This window comes from Parasteatoda tepidariorum, chromosome 4 (genome assembly GCF_043381705.1).
Source record: "Parasteatoda tepidariorum isolate YZ-2023 chromosome 4, CAS_Ptep_4.0, whole genome shotgun sequence".
Lineage (NCBI taxonomy): Eukaryota > Metazoa > Arthropoda > Arachnida > Araneae > Theridiidae > Parasteatoda > Parasteatoda tepidariorum.
Window position 1 is genome coordinate 66,299,937 of NC_092207.1, and position 22,758 is coordinate 66,322,694.

General features: G+C 31.2%; 1 protein-coding gene across 1 annotated transcript in view; it reads right to left on the reverse strand.

Annotated features, from left to right (window-relative positions):
- Positions 1 to 3,566: 3,566 nt before the first annotated feature.
- LOC107438240 (L-sorbose 1-dehydrogenase) overlaps positions 3,567 to 22,758 on the reverse strand; it is a 31,086-nt gene continuing 11,894 nt past the window's right edge. The window contains exons 5-11 of the mRNA XM_016050468.3: positions 20,763 to 20,884; positions 19,146 to 19,313; positions 14,971 to 15,127; positions 13,336 to 13,499; positions 11,629 to 11,806; positions 6,327 to 6,564; positions 3,567 to 3,846 (exon numbers count right to left, since the gene is read on the reverse strand). Coding sequence (XP_015905954.2) covers positions 3,699 to 3,846; positions 6,327 to 6,564; positions 11,629 to 11,806; positions 13,336 to 13,499; positions 14,971 to 15,127; positions 19,146 to 19,313; positions 20,763 to 20,884 — 1,175 coding nt within the window. The 3' untranslated portion in view covers positions 3,567 to 3,698. The remainder of the gene's footprint in view (positions 3,847 to 6,326; positions 6,565 to 11,628; positions 11,807 to 13,335; positions 13,500 to 14,970; positions 15,128 to 19,145; positions 19,314 to 20,762; positions 20,885 to 22,758) is intronic.

Sequence of the window (22,758 nt, forward strand, 5' to 3'; positions counted from 1 at the left end):
TGTCTACGTTAAATTACTCTCAGAGACGCTTCCCAAAAAACACGCCAATATTAATAAATGCGCTAAGGGTAGAGTATAATATCATTCTCATTTTTTTCATAATAAGTGAATTAATTTTTGATATCCTTATTTGCGATTAGGGTGCTTTAAGGTAAGCCGGGCACACAATAATTCAAATTTTTTTAGAAATTTTTTTTTCATTTGAATAAATTATTTTTATTTAATTTTGATGTGTTTAAAGAAACAAATGTAATAAAAAAATAAAAAATAAAAAGCTGATAAAGGTCTACATTGTTGGCGATTTTTTGCTTGCGCACAGCTAACTAAAAAGTACCGTGATTAGCTCCAAAAGTTTATTTTTCTATTTGTATGAAACAAATTTTTGATGCCTTTGATGAAGATAATATACAGATATAAGCAATGTCCCTGTACATGACATCAAATGCGCGCAAAAATTGACCAACTTTTATGGTCATAGCTTTTTTTTAAGCCGAATGTTCATTTCGAATTGATATAAAATTTTCGCAGTGAATGTTTCTGCAAATTATTTTATTCGAAATTTATTATTCTAGTTATTTCGGCATAGTCGGATCTAAAAAATGACATATTATTGTGCATGAAAAATATATTACCATTCAAATAAACAATAACACATTTCATAATTTTCTTGAAAAATGTTAATTATAATATTATCTACCAATAGCTACCATACTTAACAAAATAATTGTTTTCCTTCAAGAAACGAAACATTAAGTAATTGAAACAAGAGAAAAATCTTCGTATGATTTATTCATTAAATTATTCAAATATTTCTCATTTGAGAACTAGTAAAGAATGTTTTGAAGGTGATTTTTCCCATTTAAAATAAGAAATTACTTTTAAGAATGTTGATTAAACGAGTGGTAATTTAAACACAGAGATAATAATTAGTTATATTTTTACGTGCTGAGTTTCTACCGTTCTAAAATTTAAACGAATATACTGAATGCACTTACTGTTGATTAGAGATAAAGGAGTAGCAATTTGCAAAATATGATTTATTTTTATTTTATTTTCTAATTTTTTAATTAATTAATGAAGTGATACTTTTTAGTGAAGATACTTATTGAATCGGAAATTTTTATAACCTTAAAATACAAAAACAGAGCATACTCACACTTAAGAAAAAACATTCTTTTCGGCTTGAATCAATAAAAATGAATAATCGTCTGAAAGTTAGGAAGTAAACAAATAAATATTTTCATTATGTAGAAATTTATTATCGTTTGATGAATAATTTAGCGTCTTCGTACTATTTTATTAAAGGGAAATCAGCAAGTTTCTTTTTCCTTCCTTCTTTTTTTAAATAAATAAATAAGGAACGAAAATAATAAATAAATCTACTTCATATACTAGGCAATACATTTATATATTTTTTTACACATAATCAATGGCAACGTATGAAGTGTTCCTAAGATAATGTAGTTTTTTTAGTGTCATTCTTACATCAAACTGAAAATTCTTCAGTTTTTTTTATTTTATTTTTTTATTGCATTTAAATTTGACGAAACTTTTCAAATTTTTGAAGCAAAATAAAAAATATTTATAATAATTTTAAGTACTTTTAATGATATTTTATAATAATTTTTAAATTAACGGGAAATTGTGATTTGGAAAGGTGATTTAATGATTTATTGATCTAAGACTGCATATATGCCAAAAGTACATCCACACTTAATTAAAAAATTAAAAAAAAGAAAAATTATGTGACTTTAATTTAGAAATCGAAAATTTGAAAATGACTCAGTTTCATTCTTTCAAATAATAAACGATGGAAAACTTATTGAAATAAAATGAATCATCCAAATGCTCTTGTTTATTTTTTTAAAAAAAAAAAATATTGACATTTTATATTATTTTAAAACCCAAAAATAAAAAAATAAAACTTCGCAATCGATATTGGGAGGCAAAAGATATGATGCATTTGACGTCCAGAGACTAATTTACATATCTTTTTAATGTTTTATTGTTCTTATTTTAATGCATTTACTTTTATTTTAATGAAGTTTATATTACTATTTTATCTTTTTGCAATTTTCTTTTTTTTCTCGGCTTTGAAATTTTTTGCTCTCGCATCTGCGATGCATGCAGGCCAAACTGAATTAACTAAGTTAAAAATTTTTACTACTCAATATTTTCTCTGTACTCATCGTTCGTGAAAGGATTTCATTCTAATGATTTAGATAAATAACACTAGATGGCAACAGAATCTGTAGTTTATTTTATACTCTGAAAACAAAGATAATCTGACTTAAAAACATAAGGTGTCGCCATCTATGCAAAATCAATAATACAAAAATTAAACTCCAATGTAAGTGATTGAATAACTTCATATAATCATATTTGAATTTGATATTGGATACGTTTGTGTTAAAAATATGAAACTATACGAAATAGCATGATGAAATAAATAAAAAAATAAAACAACTGTATAAGCAGCGCCTATTTTTTTCTAAAGATTTAATAACTTTTTAATTGTGGCAAAAAAGGAAAAAAAAATGAAGTGAGTCGGTGAGTTTAAAAACATTTTCTTTACGATCCTGTTAATTAATTTTTTTATGTGTAGATATTAACGTCAAAGTCACTAAGAACCGAAATTCAGTATTTATGTGTTTTGCGAAATGAAAAATGGAAGAAAGCAAAAGTTTTAAAGTTTCATAGATTCTAACTTTTTTTTTTCCGTGGGCTAAATTTTAAACTTAATTATTTTATTTCAATAACTTACAATATACTTTAAAAATTAAAATTATAACTTTAAACTTATAAATTAAATAATTTAATTTTTTACTGTAATAAAAAATAATTTCAGCTTTGAGCAATCATTAAATCTAGAAATTTAAACTAAACTAAAATAAATAAATCTTAGTTTCAATTAACAAAAAATTTTAATAAATTTAATAATCTCTTTACATTGGTTTCACATTAGTTTGAATGATTTATTTTATTCATTTATTTTTAATTAAATTATATTAATAACTACGGAAACTACAAAAGAGAACATAAATAAATAAAAATTTTAATATGTAACCTTTAGTAACCTATTAGTATTTTATAACACTAAAAGAAGTAGCTAAAGTGGGACGCATCTTTCTAAAGCTTAAATATCCTGAACTGGTGAATTTAACTAAGAATAAAAAAGTTATTGAATTGGAGAAATTCAAGCAATACTTTTGAAAGGAGTGTTAATATAATAGACGTAATGTAATGTGACATAATAAAATAGACATCTATTGGAAAGTTTCTAACATTTTCCTTGTTAGATGAATTATTTTTTCTAAATTCAATTAATAATGATACTATAAAATATACTAAGTTACTAATGATACTAGAAAATATATACACAGCAATACTGACAATTGCTGCAATAATTCTTTTTCGATTAATAGGATTTATAAATTAAAAACTATTCAGATGAAAAAATTCCAAAATGTATTAATTCAGACCCGGTTTCACAGATTTAGTTCCAGATTCTATTGTTCCCAATCCAGATTCTATATTAATATTACTTTCTTAAATTTTAGAGAAAAAAAGAAGAGACATTTTTTAAGAACCATTTTTAATTTAAAATTTTTTTTTTTTTATAACAGAACGAAATAAATAACACTTGTTTCAATAGTCTACAATAAAGAAAGCAATTCGAGTGACATGATAGACGTATTTTAGCATTTGTTTCTATCCAGATTGTCTAGTTTGATCATGTCCGAAGCTTTTTCACCAATCATGATGATAGGAGCGTTTGTGTTGCCAGATACCTCATATGGAATAATAGAACCATCGACGACCCGAAGATTCTTCACTCCTTTTACCCTAAAAAAGAACAAATTATGAACTTCATTTAAATGGTAAGTTTGTTGACAAAATAACTTTTTTTTTTTGAATGACTATTTTTTTTTTGATCGATACATCATTTTTTGAAGCTGCAAAAAATTAAATTTAAAATTAGTATTCTATGGGATAGAAACTATTTGATGTTTAAAAAAAATTATGCTTAAACTTCTTGGGTTTTGTTTTATTACTTACATCCAATAATTTTCAAAATTAATAGGAAAGAATGTGTAAAATGTAAAATTAAAATTTGAAAATCTACTTTTTCCTAGAAGAGTAAAAAGAGAAAATATTTTTATTCATGTCAGACTTGAAACGGAAAAAAAGTTATAGGTTACTTTGATATGGGCTTTTTCAAAATTCGTAAGAGAAAATTTCGGCGGTGATAAATGTCGAAAGATCAACAGGTGTAGCATCGATAGATCGTACATATCATTTTTACTCATGTCAGACTTAAAACAACAAAAAAGTGATGTGTTATTTTTGTTACGGTGGTTTAAAGACACAAACTACTACTACTCATTTTAACCAGTGATCGTTTATTTTATGCATATATTGTAGAATTAATTTACATACTTTAACTATTTAAAATACTTAAACAAATAATGCTTTAATCAAATACAAATTTAAATAACAAATTAAATTAATTAAAAGGCTTTGATTAGTAACAAATAAACTAATTGGCATGGAGAGAACTTACCCATACTGATGTTCATAGTGGAAATTGGTGAACCTCTCTAATGACTTGGTTCTACTCTCTCTAGTTCGTTGTCTTTTTTCGATCTTTTATACTAAACTTTTTGCTCGATAAAACTATTACTAAATTCTGGAAAGGTCACATAAGAGATCAAACTTGGACTATAGACTTCTGATTAACTCTTTTCGACACGTATTTCTTAACTTTAATCAAGAGTATTTATTTGTATTTGCTAAGGTTCTATGTACTAATGGAAGTTTTAACAGTATTTTAAATCTAATCAATTATTTTGCAATTTACGATAAATCTATTTTGAATGTTTTATTGTGATTCTGAATTAAGTGACGATAAGCGTCACATTTTGTTATGGGCTATTTCAAAATCCGTAAGAGAAAATTTCGGTGGTGATAGATGTCGAAAGATCAACAGATCGTACATATCATGGATCGAATCGTAGATATTAATTACGAAAGTAATTAGTATCTACATAAATGATGCGATATTCTTCAAAGAGTGTTAGGACTCATCACTAAATAAAATTTGCATAGTCTATGCCTGAAAATGTCATCGTACGTGGTAAGGGACGCTTCCCTTTCACGACCTGTTAAGAAGCATAGGAAGAAACAGTTTCTTCTAGAGAAGCGCTTTTTGCGGGGTATGACGACATTTCCCGGCGTGAGTTCCTGTGCAATTTTAATCCTAGATATCTCCTAACTTTCTGCGAAGTTTAATGCAGCATTCATGCAATCCTTCTTGTATACATAGTTATTAAACTTGTAAATTCCGACAAGAAATAGACTAAAAATGTCATTAAAATAATATATTGCTTGCAGAAAAAAAACCGATGCAGGTTTGAAATCAGCGGAACGAAAGTATCTAAGGTGTGTTAAAAAATTTCAGGCAACAGGAAAAATAATTGTTGCCCAGTGTTGTGTGAGGTATGAATACAAGCAAATGATATTTCCAAAATACACTTAGTGGCCAAATTATTATGACCACCTCAGAGTTTTATGCAAATGAGTTATTGCGTCACAGCGTTGCCGATAGAGGGCAAGATAACCATAACACGGGAATGCTGGACAAGTGAGTCATCAGTTATACTGTGTTGCTTGCTCAGATATGGGAAAGAAAAGTGATTTAACTGAATTTCAACGTGGAATGATTGTGGGTGCGAGATGTGTCGGAACGAGCATCAGCAAAACGGCTGCACTTGTGAAGTGTTCTAGAGCAGCAGTTGTTAATGTGTACAAAGAATGGACAATCAAGCAAAAAACCGGATCTCAACGTCAGACTTGTGGTCGTCACAGGGTACTGAATGCTCGATCAGAGAGAAGGCTGGCCAGGGTTGTGCAGCGCAACAGGAGAGCAACAGTGCGACAAATTGCAAGTGATCTTAATCAAGGAGCAACTGTGAATGTCTCTGAACGTACTGTTCGACGCACATTGCGCCGTATAGGGTTGGAAGCAGACGACTGAAGGGGTGGTCATAATAATTTGGCCACTCAGTGTATATAGTTAGAATTATATCAGGAGAAGAAATTCATGATAATTTCTACTTTAAATTGCTCAGGATTTTTTTTCGGTTAAAAACACCGCAACTCCCGGAAAAAAGAAAAGCTTTTGAGCCTTTTTTCATTTACGAAAACTTGTTAAATACGTATCTGGAAACAATATTAACAAATTCTTAGCTCATTGCTATTTCGTCCCAAATCCTTCAACTGTAATAACGCAGTGAATAACAATTTATGGTATAAAATAGACATACTTTAATTGAGGATCCACAACTGTTGTCTTGTCTAATTCGTACCCCATCTTGCAGGTGCCAACTGGATGATATAAATTGAATGTGTATCCTACTGCAAGGCATCTTAGGTAACTTTCTGAGTAATAAGTGCTGTTGGCTTCAAACATCTCACATCCTGGGAATTTAGTTGTAAACATTTTGGCGCCTAGTCTTTGGAACGCTTTCGTTTTCGTTACAATCGCCACGCATTCTTTCAGGACTAAAATAAAAAGAATAAAACGTAAAAAATAAAGATATTTATAAATGTATACTAATTCACGTATGTATGCAAAATGTCTCAGCTAGGATTATGGTTATAGAAAATTGAATGTAAGCAATTAAAATTATCTTTTACAATATTATAAAGGAAAATATCCAGCCAGAGAAAAATAGTAGTAAATTATTAGGGATGAAGTAAGTAAAATAATGATATACTAAAATTTTTCTTGGAAGCAAAAATTTTTTTTACCTGTGTCGGAAATTATTTCATATAAAATAAGAATTTTTTTTTACTCATGGTATTGACCAAACAAACATAACTACAAGGAGTGATCAATCGAAAAGGTACGAAACGACGTAAAAACGTAACAGTTGAATATTTGCGATGGGAGAACGTAGCGAGACATCTAGGGATGCGATTGGAGTCTCTGACTGGGATCGGAGTATGCGCGGGTGCCCGCATGCGCAGGAGAGAGCACAGGCTCTTATCAAATGCGGCGTCCAAATGATGCGACAGTCCGTATGAGGAACAGAAACTCGAGCACAGAAAAACCACTAACTCCTATGTGTACTGTGAGACACTCCGACGCTTACGCAGGTTCATCAAGAACAAAAGACTGGGGCTGCTCACGGAGGGTGTGGTTCTGCTCCATGATAACACGCGTCCACACGTCTCCAGAGTCACATACATGGAACTGGCCAAGTTCAAGTAGGAGACGTTGGACCATCCGCCCTACAGTCCGTACACGTCGCCCTGCGATTTCCATGTGTTTGGTTCACTGGAGAAACATCTGAAAGGGAAGCGCTTCAACTCGGACGACGTACTCAAGGACGCTGTGAAGGACAGGGTCTCGTCACGGTCACAGGAATTATGGGAACAAGGAATCCCTTGGTTTGTTCATCAATGGGATCGTTGTGCCCAGGCCTTTGGTGTATATTTTGAATAAAATCTACATTTGTACCCACCGTGACGTTTCGTACCTTTTCATTTGATCACCCCTTGTAATAATGAATCTGCACAACAAAAACTGACAAACCCGAATGCAGCAATATCTATACATTCTTTTATTACTAAATTTAAAAAAAATATTAAAAATTAGACATTTATAAATATTTACTCAAAATATAATTAAAAGTTGAAACTAAGGTATCTAAGTATAAAGACTATTGTATGCAACCAATGAAATTATTTTATTTTTGACCGAATATTCAATGAAAACACTCCGAAAGATGATGTAATATATTAGAAAATTATCTTTCATAGAATACAATACCATATTGCTAAACAGATATCTTTTTCACGTGTTATTCACTTAATGAAAGGAGAGCAGCAGAAATATTCAACGAAACAAAGCCCAGATAAAATGTAATATTACAGTGAATTATTTATCATTAAGTGTCATATGCCTTATTAGAAAATAAAAACCGCTGCTTGAATGTAGTGGAAGACTTGGAATTTATTAGAGCAACAAAACAGTAATTTGTTTGAGAGATTTTAAATCATTATAGACAAATATGTTGTTGCTTCTGCTGCCACTTGCAGACGATATAACTGACAGCCTGAAAATGGAGCTCGCTTATGTGAGGCAAATACTCATTTATTTATAATTTATTGAATTTATTTACTTACATATTGTTACAATTTGTTTCTGAATGCTCGTTTTTGTCTGTTTCTCTAAAAATAAATAAGCTAATAACTTTTCGGTGTTATTTGAATTGTTCAGTTCTAACTATGTATCAATTATAAGAATTTTCATTGAAAATTGCATTTAGCAAGTCAATATTTATTTAAAATATGACCTGTAAACTACATTTGCTAATTTATTTAACAAATTTGTGTGTTTGTGTTTTATAAAACCAAATAAATAAAAGCAAGCGATTGGCTGAATAAGTATTCGCCATACTTATCTCAGAATCGCCAAGCTTTGTAAGTATTTTAAGTTTTTTCTTTTGTTTTGTTAAAAATGTTTACCTATTTCCAATTCTATTTTACTTTGATTCACTAATATATCATATAGTTAATTTTTTAATCATGGCTTATTTAAATTTTTTTTTAGTTACTTATGGTAATATGTCGCTGACAGTTCAAACAGTTTGTTTACATCTATAATAAGAAATCTATTTAGTATGGGATTTTTCGTCCGTTTTACGTATTTGGATCTATAAATGTTTGTTTTTTCTTAAAAATTCTTGTATTAAGTTGCTGAAATAATTAGTTTCAGTTGTAGAAAAGTTAATGGGAATATTTTTACAAAAGTTAAACTCTGAATCTTTTACCGTGATTTAATTTTGAAGAATCTCAACTTAAAGTAAATAAAAAAGATGGAAACAAAAAATTAAGGCCTGATACTATTCCGAATCCTTTAAAAAATTCCTCCACGAAAACTCACATGGATAAGTGTTCCAAAACCAGCATCAATTTTAGATAAGCTTAAATCAAATGCAAATATAAATTTNCTTCTTTAAAAATAAATAAGCTGATAACTTTTCGGTGTTATTTGAATTGTTCAGTTCTAACTATGTATCAAATATAAGAATTTTCATTGAAAATTGCATTTAGTAAGTAAATATTTATTTAAAACAGCGATGGGCAAACTACGGCCCGCGGGCCAACTGTGGCCCGTCGGGAGGTTTTATCCGGCCCTCGAATAGAATTTTAACTTGCCGATCCGTGCCGAATATAAACAAGATACATTATACATCCATTATTTTGTCTACTTTGTTTAAAGCTATTTTTGTTCTTTCTTTTTTAACAAAGTACTGATGACGTTTTTACTTTCTCTATTGGTGGAATTGATGGAAATAGTTAGCATAGACAGCTTCAATTGGTAAAATGTTGAAAGCTGAAGTTCCTTATAGAATAGCCGCAGATTAGCTCTAACAAGCGTTTGTCTTTCTAGAGGTTTAGACATATAAAATCTAACATAGGTGAATTGTGCTTCACATGTGGCAGACAGGGCATTTTTAGCTCCAAGGAGTGGATTTTTCTGCCGGTGCGAGTTCTTACATTATTTATTGAGAATGGAAAGATTGCACACTATTGTTGTTTCTAAGCATGTCAAAGTTTGAGTTTTGCAAAACATTACCAAAAGCTAGTTTCTAAAATTTAATATCTCATGACCAGAAAATCAGTGCTTTGTTTGCTTCATCTTACATATGTGAACAAGTGTTTTCAACTATGAACCTTAGAAAAAATCATTTCAGAAGTAGACTAAAAGACAAGCATTTAGCCTCGTTCCTTAGAATAAGCACTTTGAACCCCAATATAAGGAAGTTTTAAAAATGAAATCGCAATTTCATTCATCTCATTAAATATTTAAATTAAGACTTGTACATCGTTTTTTTTCTTTTTTTTCTAGAAGTTTTTACTCGGCCCACCAAACTTTTTTTCTCTCGATTTTTTGACCTCGACCAAAAAAGTTTGCCCATCCCTGATTTAAAATATGACCTGCAAACAACATTTGATAATTTATTTAACAATTTTGTGTTTGAGTTTTATAAAACCAAATAAATAAAATCAAGCGATTCGCCAAACTTATCTCAGAATCACCAAGTTTTGCATTCCCTTTTAATTTTTTTTCTTTTGTTTTGTTAAAAATGCTTACCTATTTCCAATTGTATTTTACTTTGATTCACTAATATATCATATAGTTAATTTTTTAATGATGGCTTATTTAATTTTTTTTAGTTACTTATGGTAATATGTTGCTGACAGTTCAAACAGTTTGTTTACATCTATAATAAGAAATCTATTTAGTATGGGATTTTTCGTCCGTTTTACGTATTTGGATCTATAAATGTTTGTTTTTTCTTAAAAATTCTTGTATTAAGTTGCTGAAATAATTAGTTTCAGTTGTAGAAAAGTTAATGGGAATATTTTTACAAAAGTTAAACTCTGAATCTTTTACCGTGATTTAATTTTGAAGAATCTCAACTTAAAGTAAATAAAAAAGATGGAAACAAAAAATTAAGGCCTGATACTATTCCGAATCCTTTAAAAAATTCCTCCACGAAAACTCACATGGATAAGTGTTCCAAAACCAGCATCAATTTTAGATAAGCTTAAATCAAATGCAAATATAAATTTACTGATTCTTCTTCATTTGCTGGGATTTTTTATTCATTTTATTATTATTAAAGAACAAAAAATGCGTAAAAACTATTTCTATCTAGTAATGATTAATAGTTTTACTTTAAATACGAATAATAATAAATTTTAAAGGAATTTGTTCAAGAATTTAAAAAAAATTCGAAAAATAAAGTAAATCGATGTACGAAAATACGCTTTTCTTTGCGAATTATTCTACTTGACATTAGCGTTGTTTGTAGCGATAAGTTGCCAAATCTTGTAGCTCTTCCGCATTGTGAAAAATTTGCTCCAAAACGGCGGACGAGTCGACTTCTCTAATTCAGGGGCTCTACATTAGACATGCAAATTAAGTAACGTCAGCTATATCGCACTAAATTTTACTTATTTATCTATTATTTCTTTGTTGATGGCAACCGAAATTATCCAGCTTTTATAGTATCTAGTATCTTTGTTTATAAACGAACTTATCTTAATTATGGGATTTTTCTTTTTTCTGTTTGATAACAATTCGTGAACAATAACGTGGTAATTCAACAATTCGTGGGTAAAACAATAGTTTTCTATTCATGGTGTGTAGATAAATATAGGAAGACTTCTAAATAAAAATTATGAGAAAACTACCTAAAATATCTTAATTTACAGATTTTTTTTTTTTAAGAATCTGTTGAATAAATGAACTTGATAGGAATTATTTAAGATATGATTCGAATCGCTGACTTTTGTTAGCGCTGCTTAATTCAACTTACTTATAATCACCTGACATTTATTAACAGCATGTATCTAATACTACTTAAGAGTAAATAAATATTTTTAAATAATTTTTCCGAAAACTGAAGATATTAAAAATGCAGTAAACATTTATTCATTACAAATTTTTTCAATATGTTGGGAAAAAAATGACGTATTTTTCCGAAAAGATTACATGAGAAATATATTTTAACAAAAACATTTTACTCAGAATTCTTTATTACTTACTCTCTACCAACCTATCTAAGTCATTTTTGTACTGGAATAGATTGGAATCAATTAATGGATGTTGTTTAGGATCTGTGGAAGCTAATCTTATTGTTCCTCGACTTAATGGTCTCACCACACAAGGTAAAAATGTAAACGTGTTTTTCCCTTCATAAGGCTTGTATACTTGATCATAAATCTAAACAAAGTAATATAATAAATTAAACAATGCAAATTTAGTTTCCTGAAAATAACAAATAAATAGAAATAAACCAGAGAAATTTTTTCGAGGGATGTATTTGGTTTCAAAACAAATTCTACTGTATATTTTCATACTCGAGGTCTTTCTACCCCTTTGCTCATGCTTCGACTTAATCGAAATAGGGGTTTAATTACTTTGTAGTGCTCCGTCTAGCAAATGTAAAGTAGTACTATTAATTCATTTACGTCACAAGTGAGCGTTACAATGGACTATTGGCGATGGTCTGGGATGCATCCCTGAGGATGATCCGAAGCAATGTCATCACAATTTTAAACTTCTTCGGAGGAGATAGATCTCTTGCTTTGATAGCCTGACGGCTTGCGCGCGAGTCGTGCGTTTTATAACAGAACAGTTTAACGAGAACCAAAATTCCACACCCCTTGTCCCTTTGTTGGCTATTCCTGCTGTGGACTGATCGTAAAGACACAATTGCCAATCAAACGCCAAAGTCAAGCATCACTGGCTGTGGTCAGTAAGCGGGCGAGTGAGTGACCACTTTGATCTGCTTGCGTAAGGACCGTTGGCGCACGGCATTGGTCCTCTTTAAACTGTTCTACCGCAAAGTGCTTGACTTCGTGCGTAGGTTGTCGCGCTACCAAAGCGGGGGAACAATATTCTGCAGAGTATCAAAATTGTGACAGCAAGTCCTCTGATCATCTTCTGGGAAGTTTCCCAGATCGTCGCCATCAATAGCCTAATTTTCAGCTCGTAATAAACGTAAATAAAATACCTACCTACTTACAGAAATATATATTACATACTTGGTAAGTTCAATACGTAAATATAGTACCTTCCAAAGTACCTTTGTAGACTGATTAGAGTTATCAACCACCCTATCACTCACTGCTGTCAGTGATTCTTGACTCCGGTGATTTACAGGGAATCGAGTCTTAACAATTAGCTCAGTGTGTCTGGCACTTGGGCACTACCATTGGTTTTCCGTCATTTTTCGAAGAAGAACACATATTAGGATAATACTTTTTTTTTCGGAGTAAAGTCGTTCAGGAGTGAATAATATTATTTATATTACTCCGAAAATAAATAGTATTTATTATATTCAACGCAGTAACTTTTAATTTGATTTATTATATTTGCTAAGTTTTTGTTTTTGTTTTTTGAAACTGGTTCTAAGCTTTTCCAATATTACGCAAAATGATAACAACAATGCGTGCATGTTAATGATACTTTCTGGTTAGCGTTATCAATTAAAAATAAATACAAACTCAGTTACAAACAAAAGTTTTATATGATAGATGCCATTTTACTAACTATTTTTGAATCTCGTAAAGTAAACAAAATGGAGTTCTTGGAAGAAGCGGCAATATGGAGTTAGGATTGCATTTTTACTATACGTACCTTTAGATTTAATTACTATAATTAAATAATCCTGCACACAGTCTTAGAACTCATTTACTGAAAAGCCAACTCCAAAGAAAAATTTACAGTTATTGCTTTCTATATCTTACTTCATCTGATATTTCAATGTAAGATTTTGAAAGAATCCCTTGATCCGAAGCGAAAGAAAACGCAGCTAAATGGATTTGTCCATCTGGCCAGTCTAGTGAATGATCTTGATATTTCGTATTGATCCAAGCTAAACCTTCAACTCCAGCCAAACTGGTTAGTGGGCCTATAAAGTTTAAAAAAATAAATAATTTTGTACCTAATGCTTGCCAAGCAATTGTAACTTACGGTCAACAAGTTCCTAAATGATTGCAAGAATCACTGCAACAATGTTTATGCATTCTTTCATGATAAACGATAAAAAAAAACATAAAAAAACATAAACTTTCAAATATGTACTCAAAATTTAGCGTAAGAACACAATTAAGGTGTCTAAATTAAGAATGTTTTATAGAAATATTGTATTGTATTGTATAGAAATATTGTATGTAAGCAGTTAAAATTATTTATTACCAAATATTAGATGGAAACAGTCTGATGGATGAAATAATATATTATTAAATTATTTAGTGTAAAAAACCATACCATACAGCAAAACAAAAAGTGCAGGGGCAATGAAGCGAAAATTGAAGGATAAAAATTAGCCTAATAAATATTTTTTCTTACATAAAATACACTCTAAGGTAAACTACCACTAAGTTACTACCACTTATTACCATTAAGTAAAGGTTGCTTTCTCCCCCAAATTTTTTCTTTAAAAAAACTGTAAACAACGTTATATAAAATCTTTTGGATTTTACATAATAACTTGAGAACTCCATGCCCTCAACACTCCCAAATTTAAGAGGATGCTATATGATCAGAGAAACTCTTAATAGCAAATTATCTTTCACCTACATAAGTAATTTGAAATTTAAAATAAAGACAAAAGAAGATCATATAAACCATGATGTTTCAAGTGCCGAGAGAAAAATCTCAGAACATCCAAACGCAAGTAAATTAGGGCAAAGAAAACTTACCATTACGCACTGGGAAAGTTATCTTTTCATAATTTGTTTGCATTTTGATATTTTGAAGAAAAAAAATAAGCAATTAAAACTTCAAAGAAACTAAAAAACATAAAAATAAAAACCAATTAGGGCAAGATTACTTACGATTACGCAGTGAGGAATTTATCTTGCCCTAATTTTTTTGCACTTTTATAGTTTAAGAAACAATTCAGTGTTTGAAACTTCAAAAAAAAATTTAAAAACCTCGAAATGCAAACTAATTACGGCAAGATAACTTATGATTGCGCAGTAGAGAGGTTATCTTGCCACAATTTTTTTGCGCTTCGATATTTTTTTCAAAAAAATCAGCCTTTTAAAATTCAAAAAACAAATTTAAAACATAAAAAAAGAAAGAAATTAAGAACATCAAACTGCAAACTAATTAGAGGAAGTTATCTTGCCATAATTTGTTTGCATTTTCATGTTTTGAAAAAAAATCAGCATTTGAAACTTCATAGTTTACTCTTGGTTTATTTGAACTCGCTTTGCTTTAAACTTTTAAATACTAATGGAGGTGAAAGAGAATTTGTGACGAAAACTTTATAACCCAGTATTATAATGTCACCTTAAATCATTTCTTATTTTAAAGTATGTAGATTTAGTCTTACTACTACAGTGTTGAAAATAGTTTTTTCAGTTTATACTTAACTCTTCCATAAGTGTTGAAATTATAAATGGTGCTCAGAGGTGTGTCAAAAAGTTCTTGAAATAAATCTCTAGCTCCTGGAGCCTCGAAATTTAAAAATGCCGTTCCAACATGATCTTGTAGATTGTTTCCCACAGGAAGGTCGGCTATGACAGGTATCTGAAAAAAAATTTCCTTTTGCTTAGAAAATTTAGGGCAAAATGTATCGAGCATTTCAGTAAGAAGCATACTAGTTCAAGTTTCAAAAATGTTATTAGATATCAGTTCCTGCACTTTTCGGAGCTAGTTTTGTAACAATTCAGAATTATTCTAGGTTGTTCGGAAAGTAATTTCGTTTTTCCGACAGAGGATTTAATTGTACTTTTTCGAAAGCAACTTCACACTTAAGCCGCATTATCATGATATGTTTTGAAAGCTGATATAGCAAGGCTTATGTGTGAAAAAATTCAACTAATTCTACGGAGTAGTTTTTGGTTGGTGACCTTTTCAATATGGAGAACAATGAACAGCATTTTCGTCATATTTTACTTTCTTACTATAGAAAAGGTAAAAATGCTGTTCCTGCCAGAAAGAAATTTACCGATGTGTATGAATAAAATGTGTTAACAGTACGCCAGTGACAGAATTGGTTTGCAAAATTTCGATCCGGCAATTTCGATGTCGAAGATGCACCACGTTCTGAAAGGCCCGCTGAACCTTATAAAGGCATTAGTTGATGCAAATCGGTGAATAACAACAAGTGAGATCGAAGAGAGGTTAAATTTATCGAATTCAACTGTTTATGACCACTTGAAAGGCCTGGGTTTTACCTCGAAGCTCGATGTATGGGTTCCCCATGTTCTCACGGAGAGAAATTTATGTCGTCGCGTTGACTTCTGTCATTCGCTTCTCAAACGTCAGGAAAATGATCCATTTTTGAAGCGCATCATTACTGGGTACAAAAAATGGGTTGACTATAACAATGTCAAACGCAAGAGATCGTGGAGCAAAAAAGATTAAACGGCTCAAAGCATTTCGAAAGCCAATATCCATCAAAAAAGGTGATGCTGCCTGTTTGGTGGGATGTTAAGGGAATAGTTTTTCGTTGAGCATTTAACGGATAACACAACACTTAATTCGGAAGTCTACTGTCGTCAGCTGGACAAACTGAAAGATGCACTTCAACAGAAAAGGCCTGAATTAATCAACAGAAAAGGTATAGTGTTCTACCAAGATAATGCCAGACTTCATACAAGTTTGGTCATTCGCCAAAAGCTTTTACAGCTTGAATGGGATACACTGCCACACCCACCATATTCTCCAGATCTGGTGCCTTCGGATTATTATTTGTTCTGGTCACTACAAAATTTTTTGGACTGCAAAACCTTTACTTCAAATAAAGTGGTCAAAAATCACCTGGATCAGTTTTTTGGCAGCAGAGACCAAAACTGTCATGAGCGTGGAATCATGCTACTACCAGAAAGATGGCAAAAGGTATTGGACCAGAATGGCCAATAAATAATTTGATAAAATATTTATTCATTATACAAAAATTGTCTTTCATTTCCCGCCCCCCCCCAAAAAAAAACGAAATTACTTTCCGAACAACCCAATAGTTCGTGAGTTTCTTTTTCTTTCTTATGCATTATTTAATTAACAAAACAAAATCATATTTAAAAACATATAAAATTTATGGAAATTAAAATTAAATAAGATTATATTAATTTAAGTTGATCTAAATCATAGCATTATGGAAATTTATTTTAGATAAATGTGTGTTCTTTCACCATGTCCAAAAGACCTCTTTCTTTTTGGTTTTTTTCTTCGTCTTATCCGCACTTCTGCCTTTTCGTCTGCGCAGTTTTTAGAACCGATTATTTTGTTTCTTGAGCAATATTGCAACGTTTAATTCTCAGTAGCAAATATTTAATTAGAAATTATAATAAATAGTGTTCTTTACCAAAGGGTTTACTTTAAAATTTTTACATTAAAAAACATTTTTCTGGCGCTTGTGATATTTTTATTTTAATTTAAAGCAGGAATTATAAAATTATTTTTAAAAAAACGGTATTTGTGCTATGCATAAATGAAGCTAACCAACGTAATATAAGTACAAATAATGACATAGAAATGGACAAATGCAGTCATTTCAGTGTGTTTTTGTGTCACTAGTGTTTTATTTACATTGGTTAGTTTTATTTATAAGAATAACGGACCTCAGACTCCCTTAGAGTTTGAAAGTTGCTTAAAAGTAATTCTTAATAGAATACTTACGGTGGAACAAGTCGTCAGTGACTATTCCCCGTGAAAACTCTTAAACGTCGGTCAAACAACACCAAGCTCTACCTTCTGCTCTACACCTTGATCGTGATTCGGAGGAGAAACGTCGTTTGACGACCAACGCTCACAGAGGGGATGACCGACGAAGACGAATAAAGCTAATAGAGCAGAGATTTTGAGATTTGAGAATGTCGGATAGCGAAGAGGACGATTGGGTGCACGCATCTTTTGAGGACTCTTTTGAGGCTAGCCAAAGAGATTGGGCAGCTGAGTCGCAAATCCTGTTAGAAAAAATGAATCGACTACTTAAGAAGCACCAGGGCAAGACGCTGAATGCTTTGGCGGTTGCAGAATTCGCACAGGTAGCAGTTGAGTTTTCGCAAACTATTTCTAAACAAAATTCCCTACTGTCCTTTACAAAGGGTCGACAAGCGGAAGCCGAAAGAGCTCTAAACTTAGTGATTAAAAATAAAGACAAAAAGAGCCCAATAACTTATGCTGAAGCGATCAAAGCGGCTGAGAGACTTGGCGATCTAAAAAATCCAAAAAACACATCCTGATGGTCGAATCAAAGAAGAGCGCTCCTCCCGAGGAAGTCGAAAGAGTCCTAAAAGAGAATATTGACCCAACTGAATCAGAATTCAGAGTCAGAGAGCTAAGGACAACCCGAACTGGTAAAGTGCTAACAGAGCTCGATAGCAGACAAGACTTAGCCACCGTGAAAGAGTAAATCAATGAAAAAAGCCTGAGTAAAAAACTAAAGTACGAAGTGCCCAGCAGGAAAAAGCCAATAATAATAATTTTTGGGCTACCACAGCCATTAACCAAAGAAGGACTCACTAGACAAATTAGGGACTGCAACGAGGATTTTAAAGAGGGAGAATTTGAAGTTTCGTTCCCCATTAAACGCAAAGCAGGACACCACTGGGTAGTCACACGTGAGCCATTGAGATTTAAGAAAATTATAAAACGTGACGAAGTGAACGTTGGGTGGAAGCGCTACAGACTCAACGAGTACCTACGACCGCTCAGGTGTTACAAATGCAATCGCTTAGGCCATATGGCCAGAGATTGCAATCAATCAGAGACTTGCTCCAATTGCGACGCACCAGTCGTAGAGCTGACCATGCAATCGCTTAGGCCATATGGCCAGAGATTGCAATCAATCAGAGACTTGCTCCAATTGCGACGCACCCGTCGTAGAGCTGACTCCTGTCAAGGAACGAAAAAATGTGTGAATTGCAATGAGACGAACCAGCATAGACCATAGCGCTGTAAGCAAGAACTATGTTTTGTACAAGAGAGTAGTACGAGGGGTCCAAAGAAGAACAAAATACTGGGACTGACTTTAGCCTATATTTAAATGAGACTCTAAACCACAAGTGACTCCAACCACGAAAAGAGACCTACAGTCGACTTTTGTAATCCGCCTAGCAGATCAACTCTGATCTTTGTTCTGTAATGCTTTTTTCCTTTTGTCTGTGTTCTAATGTTTTGTTCAAATGTATTCTTAATGAAGTTGTTGTGGTTTTGGTGAGAGACTTTCTCGCCTTCTGGTCGGAGACTGGCCCACGCATGGTAGTGGTCGGGTTTCGACTGGGGCTTCTGGTCTCCTGTGCTCGTCAACGCGATTATGGTGCATTTAATCTTGCGTGACTCGGGGCTTCCCTTGTGTCCGCAAATTGCTTGGTCTTTCGTGCTGGTTGTGGTTGCTTTCGTGACTGCGGGACATCAGACTCTTGCGTATGGGCCTGGGTCGCCTAAATTCATTTCCTTATAAGAATAACGGAAAACAAACAGTTTTAGCTTTTCTCAGTGTTTGAGGAGCTCGGGTTAGTCTGTGTTTTGTAAGCGAACTTTTTAAAAATGCAGTTTATAATAATATTAAACTAGAATAATATGTTCTTTAAAAACTTACTCCTAATTGTTCTAAATGATCTCTCGGCCCGATACCCGAGAGCATCAAGAGTTGTGGGGAGTTAATCGTGCCACCACTAACAATAACTTCTTTCGTAGCATGAACTTCATATTTTTGGCCATTCTTTTCAAAGAGAACTCCATAGGCTTCTTTTTTCTTTATTAGAATCTAAAGATTTCAGGATAATGAACATCAATTAAAGAATTTGAATAGTTGAAGGTAAATGATCAAACCTATGACAATTATAAAAATATTTTCAAATAATTTTATGGCTACTAAAGGTTGAACTTTGTTTCTTGTTTATATTATAAAAAACCACTTTTTCAAATACAATAAATTATCAAAGTTTGTGAATAGAACTAGATAGGAACATCCTATTAGTTTTTTTTTTTAAATTCCAAGCATTGACAATTTTTTTTTTTGCAATTCAAAATGAAATTCAGTAATATGTCACTAAGTTTTTCTTTTAATTTAAATATTTAAAAAGTTGTATACTTATTCTAAATTTAATAATACAATATGAGATAGGCATGAAAGCATATATGACTCGACCAAGTCATGTAGTTAGTAATTCTTTTCGTTAGTTAAATTTCTTCTCGGGAATGCTTTGATAAATTTGCACTGTAATTTTATCCCACAAAAAAGTTAAAATCAAAAACGAAAATGTACTAATTTTTTTTTTACAGCGACAGAATTATTTTACCTTTTTAGAAAAATTTATGATAACCGTCTTTTACTTGATCTGAGAAATAAAATTTAATAAAATACTGCTTTGCAATAACCATTTTTAATGAGATAATTTTTAAAAAATAATAATTTAACCATGAATAATAATTTAACCAAGTATTATAAAAGGAATAACTACATATGTTTAAGTACTAAATCCGATTATTATTAATACTAACCGATTAATATTTATAATAACCACTTCTTTTGGTCGAAGCGAGAAATATCCCAAATAATTCACATTAACCAGTCATTATTAACAATAACCACTGAAGTTTGGTCAGCGTAATTAATTGGTTTATATAGCATTGGGATATGAATATGCCTCTTTGTATATGCGCAACGGTTAAGTAATAAAACCTATTATTAATACTAACTGGTTAAAATTAATAATAAGTGATTTATGGCAGAATAATCGCAAGTCTTGGCAACTTACGGGCAGCGGCCCGTAAGTTACCAGAAAAAAAAAGTATCACCGATGGGGACCAACTAAAAAGGTATAACTCGTCACCAAGCCCGGGCAAATATTTACATGTTTCTTTTTTTATTTATTATTATTTTTATCTTTTAGTTTAAAATCAATTTGACAGTTTGGCGATTGTAGTTGGCGTAGCAGATCATGATACGGAAATATCCCCAATAAAAACGCAAAAGAATTACAATAACCAAACTTCATAGGTAATTATTACTAGCAACCGCTTAATGTGATGAATTTGCTTAAATTATTATTATAACCAGCCTATTTGGTTAATACTTATATTGGCCGGTTGGTATTAATAATAACAGACTATTCACGTTGGCAGCAACATATATTCAAATAAAATCTATGAAATTTGTGTTATGAAGTATTTTATTCAAAAATTTTTTTTTCAAAAGGGGCGCATATGTTACCTTCGTCACTAATGCATTTGTTAAAATATTCAAATTTTTCCTGTTTTGAGCAGGGACAAGAAAGGCTTTAGCAGTGCTACATCTTCTTCCATTTCTAATAGTTCCTTGGATTTTATAAAATCCTGAAATAAATAAAAACCGTTTTTCAAGTTCGACTCAGAAATTGTTTTTTATCATATCAAAAAAGTACAAGAATATTCTCTATATTCTTCAGGAATCTTGTGTGATTTTAGATTTTGATAAATTTATTATTTCTTGATATTATTTTTTTCGTAAAAGGTAAAATACAGTAGTTTTCATATAGGGTTTTCATAATATAATTTGAATTTAACATTTTATACAAAAATATTATTTTAAAAAAATTGGGCATTAAAGGGTTAATTTAAAAGTTACAAGAAGTATATTTAAAATAATTGACAATAGTACTTGAAAAAGCATTTATTATTATTATGTTTTCAAAAAGCATTTATTTTTTTAAATTTTTTACTTAGACCTCTTTGGGTTGGAAAAAATGATTTTTCCCCTCTTTCCTTTCACTCGTTTGAAAGTTATTTGCAGTGTCACTCTGAAATGATGCTGATTTTAGCATTTCAATACTTGTTAGTATATAATAACAATGAATGAAAAAAATACTGATTATTTCACCTTGGTAATACAGTCACTAACTATATAACCTGGTTATAATTGCAACCTAAAGTCCACCAATTTACTTTTCCTTCATGTAAAAGCATAATTGTTGAATTTAATTTTTAAAATGAAAAACTGATCAAAATAATTTTTGTTTGGAGCAGTAATACAGTCACCAACTATATAACCTGGTTATAATTGCAACCTAAAGTCCACCAATTTAATTTTCTTCCATGTAAAAGCATAATTGTTGAATTTAATTTTTAAAATGAAAAGCTGATAAAAATAATTTTTGTTTTAGAGCAGTAATACAGTCACCAAATATATAACCTGGTTATAATTGCAACCTAAAGTCCATCAATTTAATTTTCCTCCAAGTTAACCACCAATTTAATTTACCTCCATGCATAATTGTTGAATTTAATTTTTAAAATGAAAAACTGATCAAAATAATTTTTGTTCAGAGCAGTATACAGTCACCAACTATATAACCTGGTTATAATTGCAACCTAAAGTCCTTTAATTTAATCTCCCCTTGTCACAAAGTGTAAAGCCGTCTGATGAGTTAGAAACAAGAAATAGTGCATATCAAAGAAGGGAGTTTCGTTTATTCCTGATTCCTTTTTTTTTTCACCGGCCGTATCCAAAACGCGTCTTTATTGACCTAACATCCCTATATGACATAGTTAAGCCTGTCAACCATAGTCACCGCCAAAGACTCAAACGAAGGGCGAGAGGAGTTCTTAACATAGACTGACTGTAATTCAAAACGTATTTTTTTTGGTCTCTGTTCATGAATCTTTTACTTTTTGATTTCGATCAAACATTCGATAAAATATAAGGAATACGAAAAAAAAATCCAAATAGTTTTAGCGTTTTACTTTCAAAATGTGGTACCTAAGCTCGGGTCGAGCAAGGGGTGGTAGCTATTTAATATACTTGTGGTAAATGATTGTTTAAGCGAGATTGTCTGAATACTTAATACAGACGTTTTCTTGGTTTCTGGAATTCAGCTTAAAATTGAAGAGCTTTGGAGCTTTAGATTTGGACACAAGTATGTAGTCCTATAAAAACCGACTGAATAAAGCCAAGACTGAATAAACGTGATAAATTAGGTTATAGGAGCTCCATGCTATATTGAAACTCTACAGCAGTAAAAAAATCAAAGGAATCCAAAATCCAAGTCTTTTTTGAAGTGTATATTTATCAAGGAGAATTTCTAAACAAAAATGCATGACAGCTTGATTAATATGATTAGATAAAAATTTAAACCACTTTGCTTATCACAGTTAGATAAAAATGCACACCAGTTTTTTTTAGCACAATTAGATAAAAATGCACACCAGTTTGTTTAGCAAAATTAAATAAA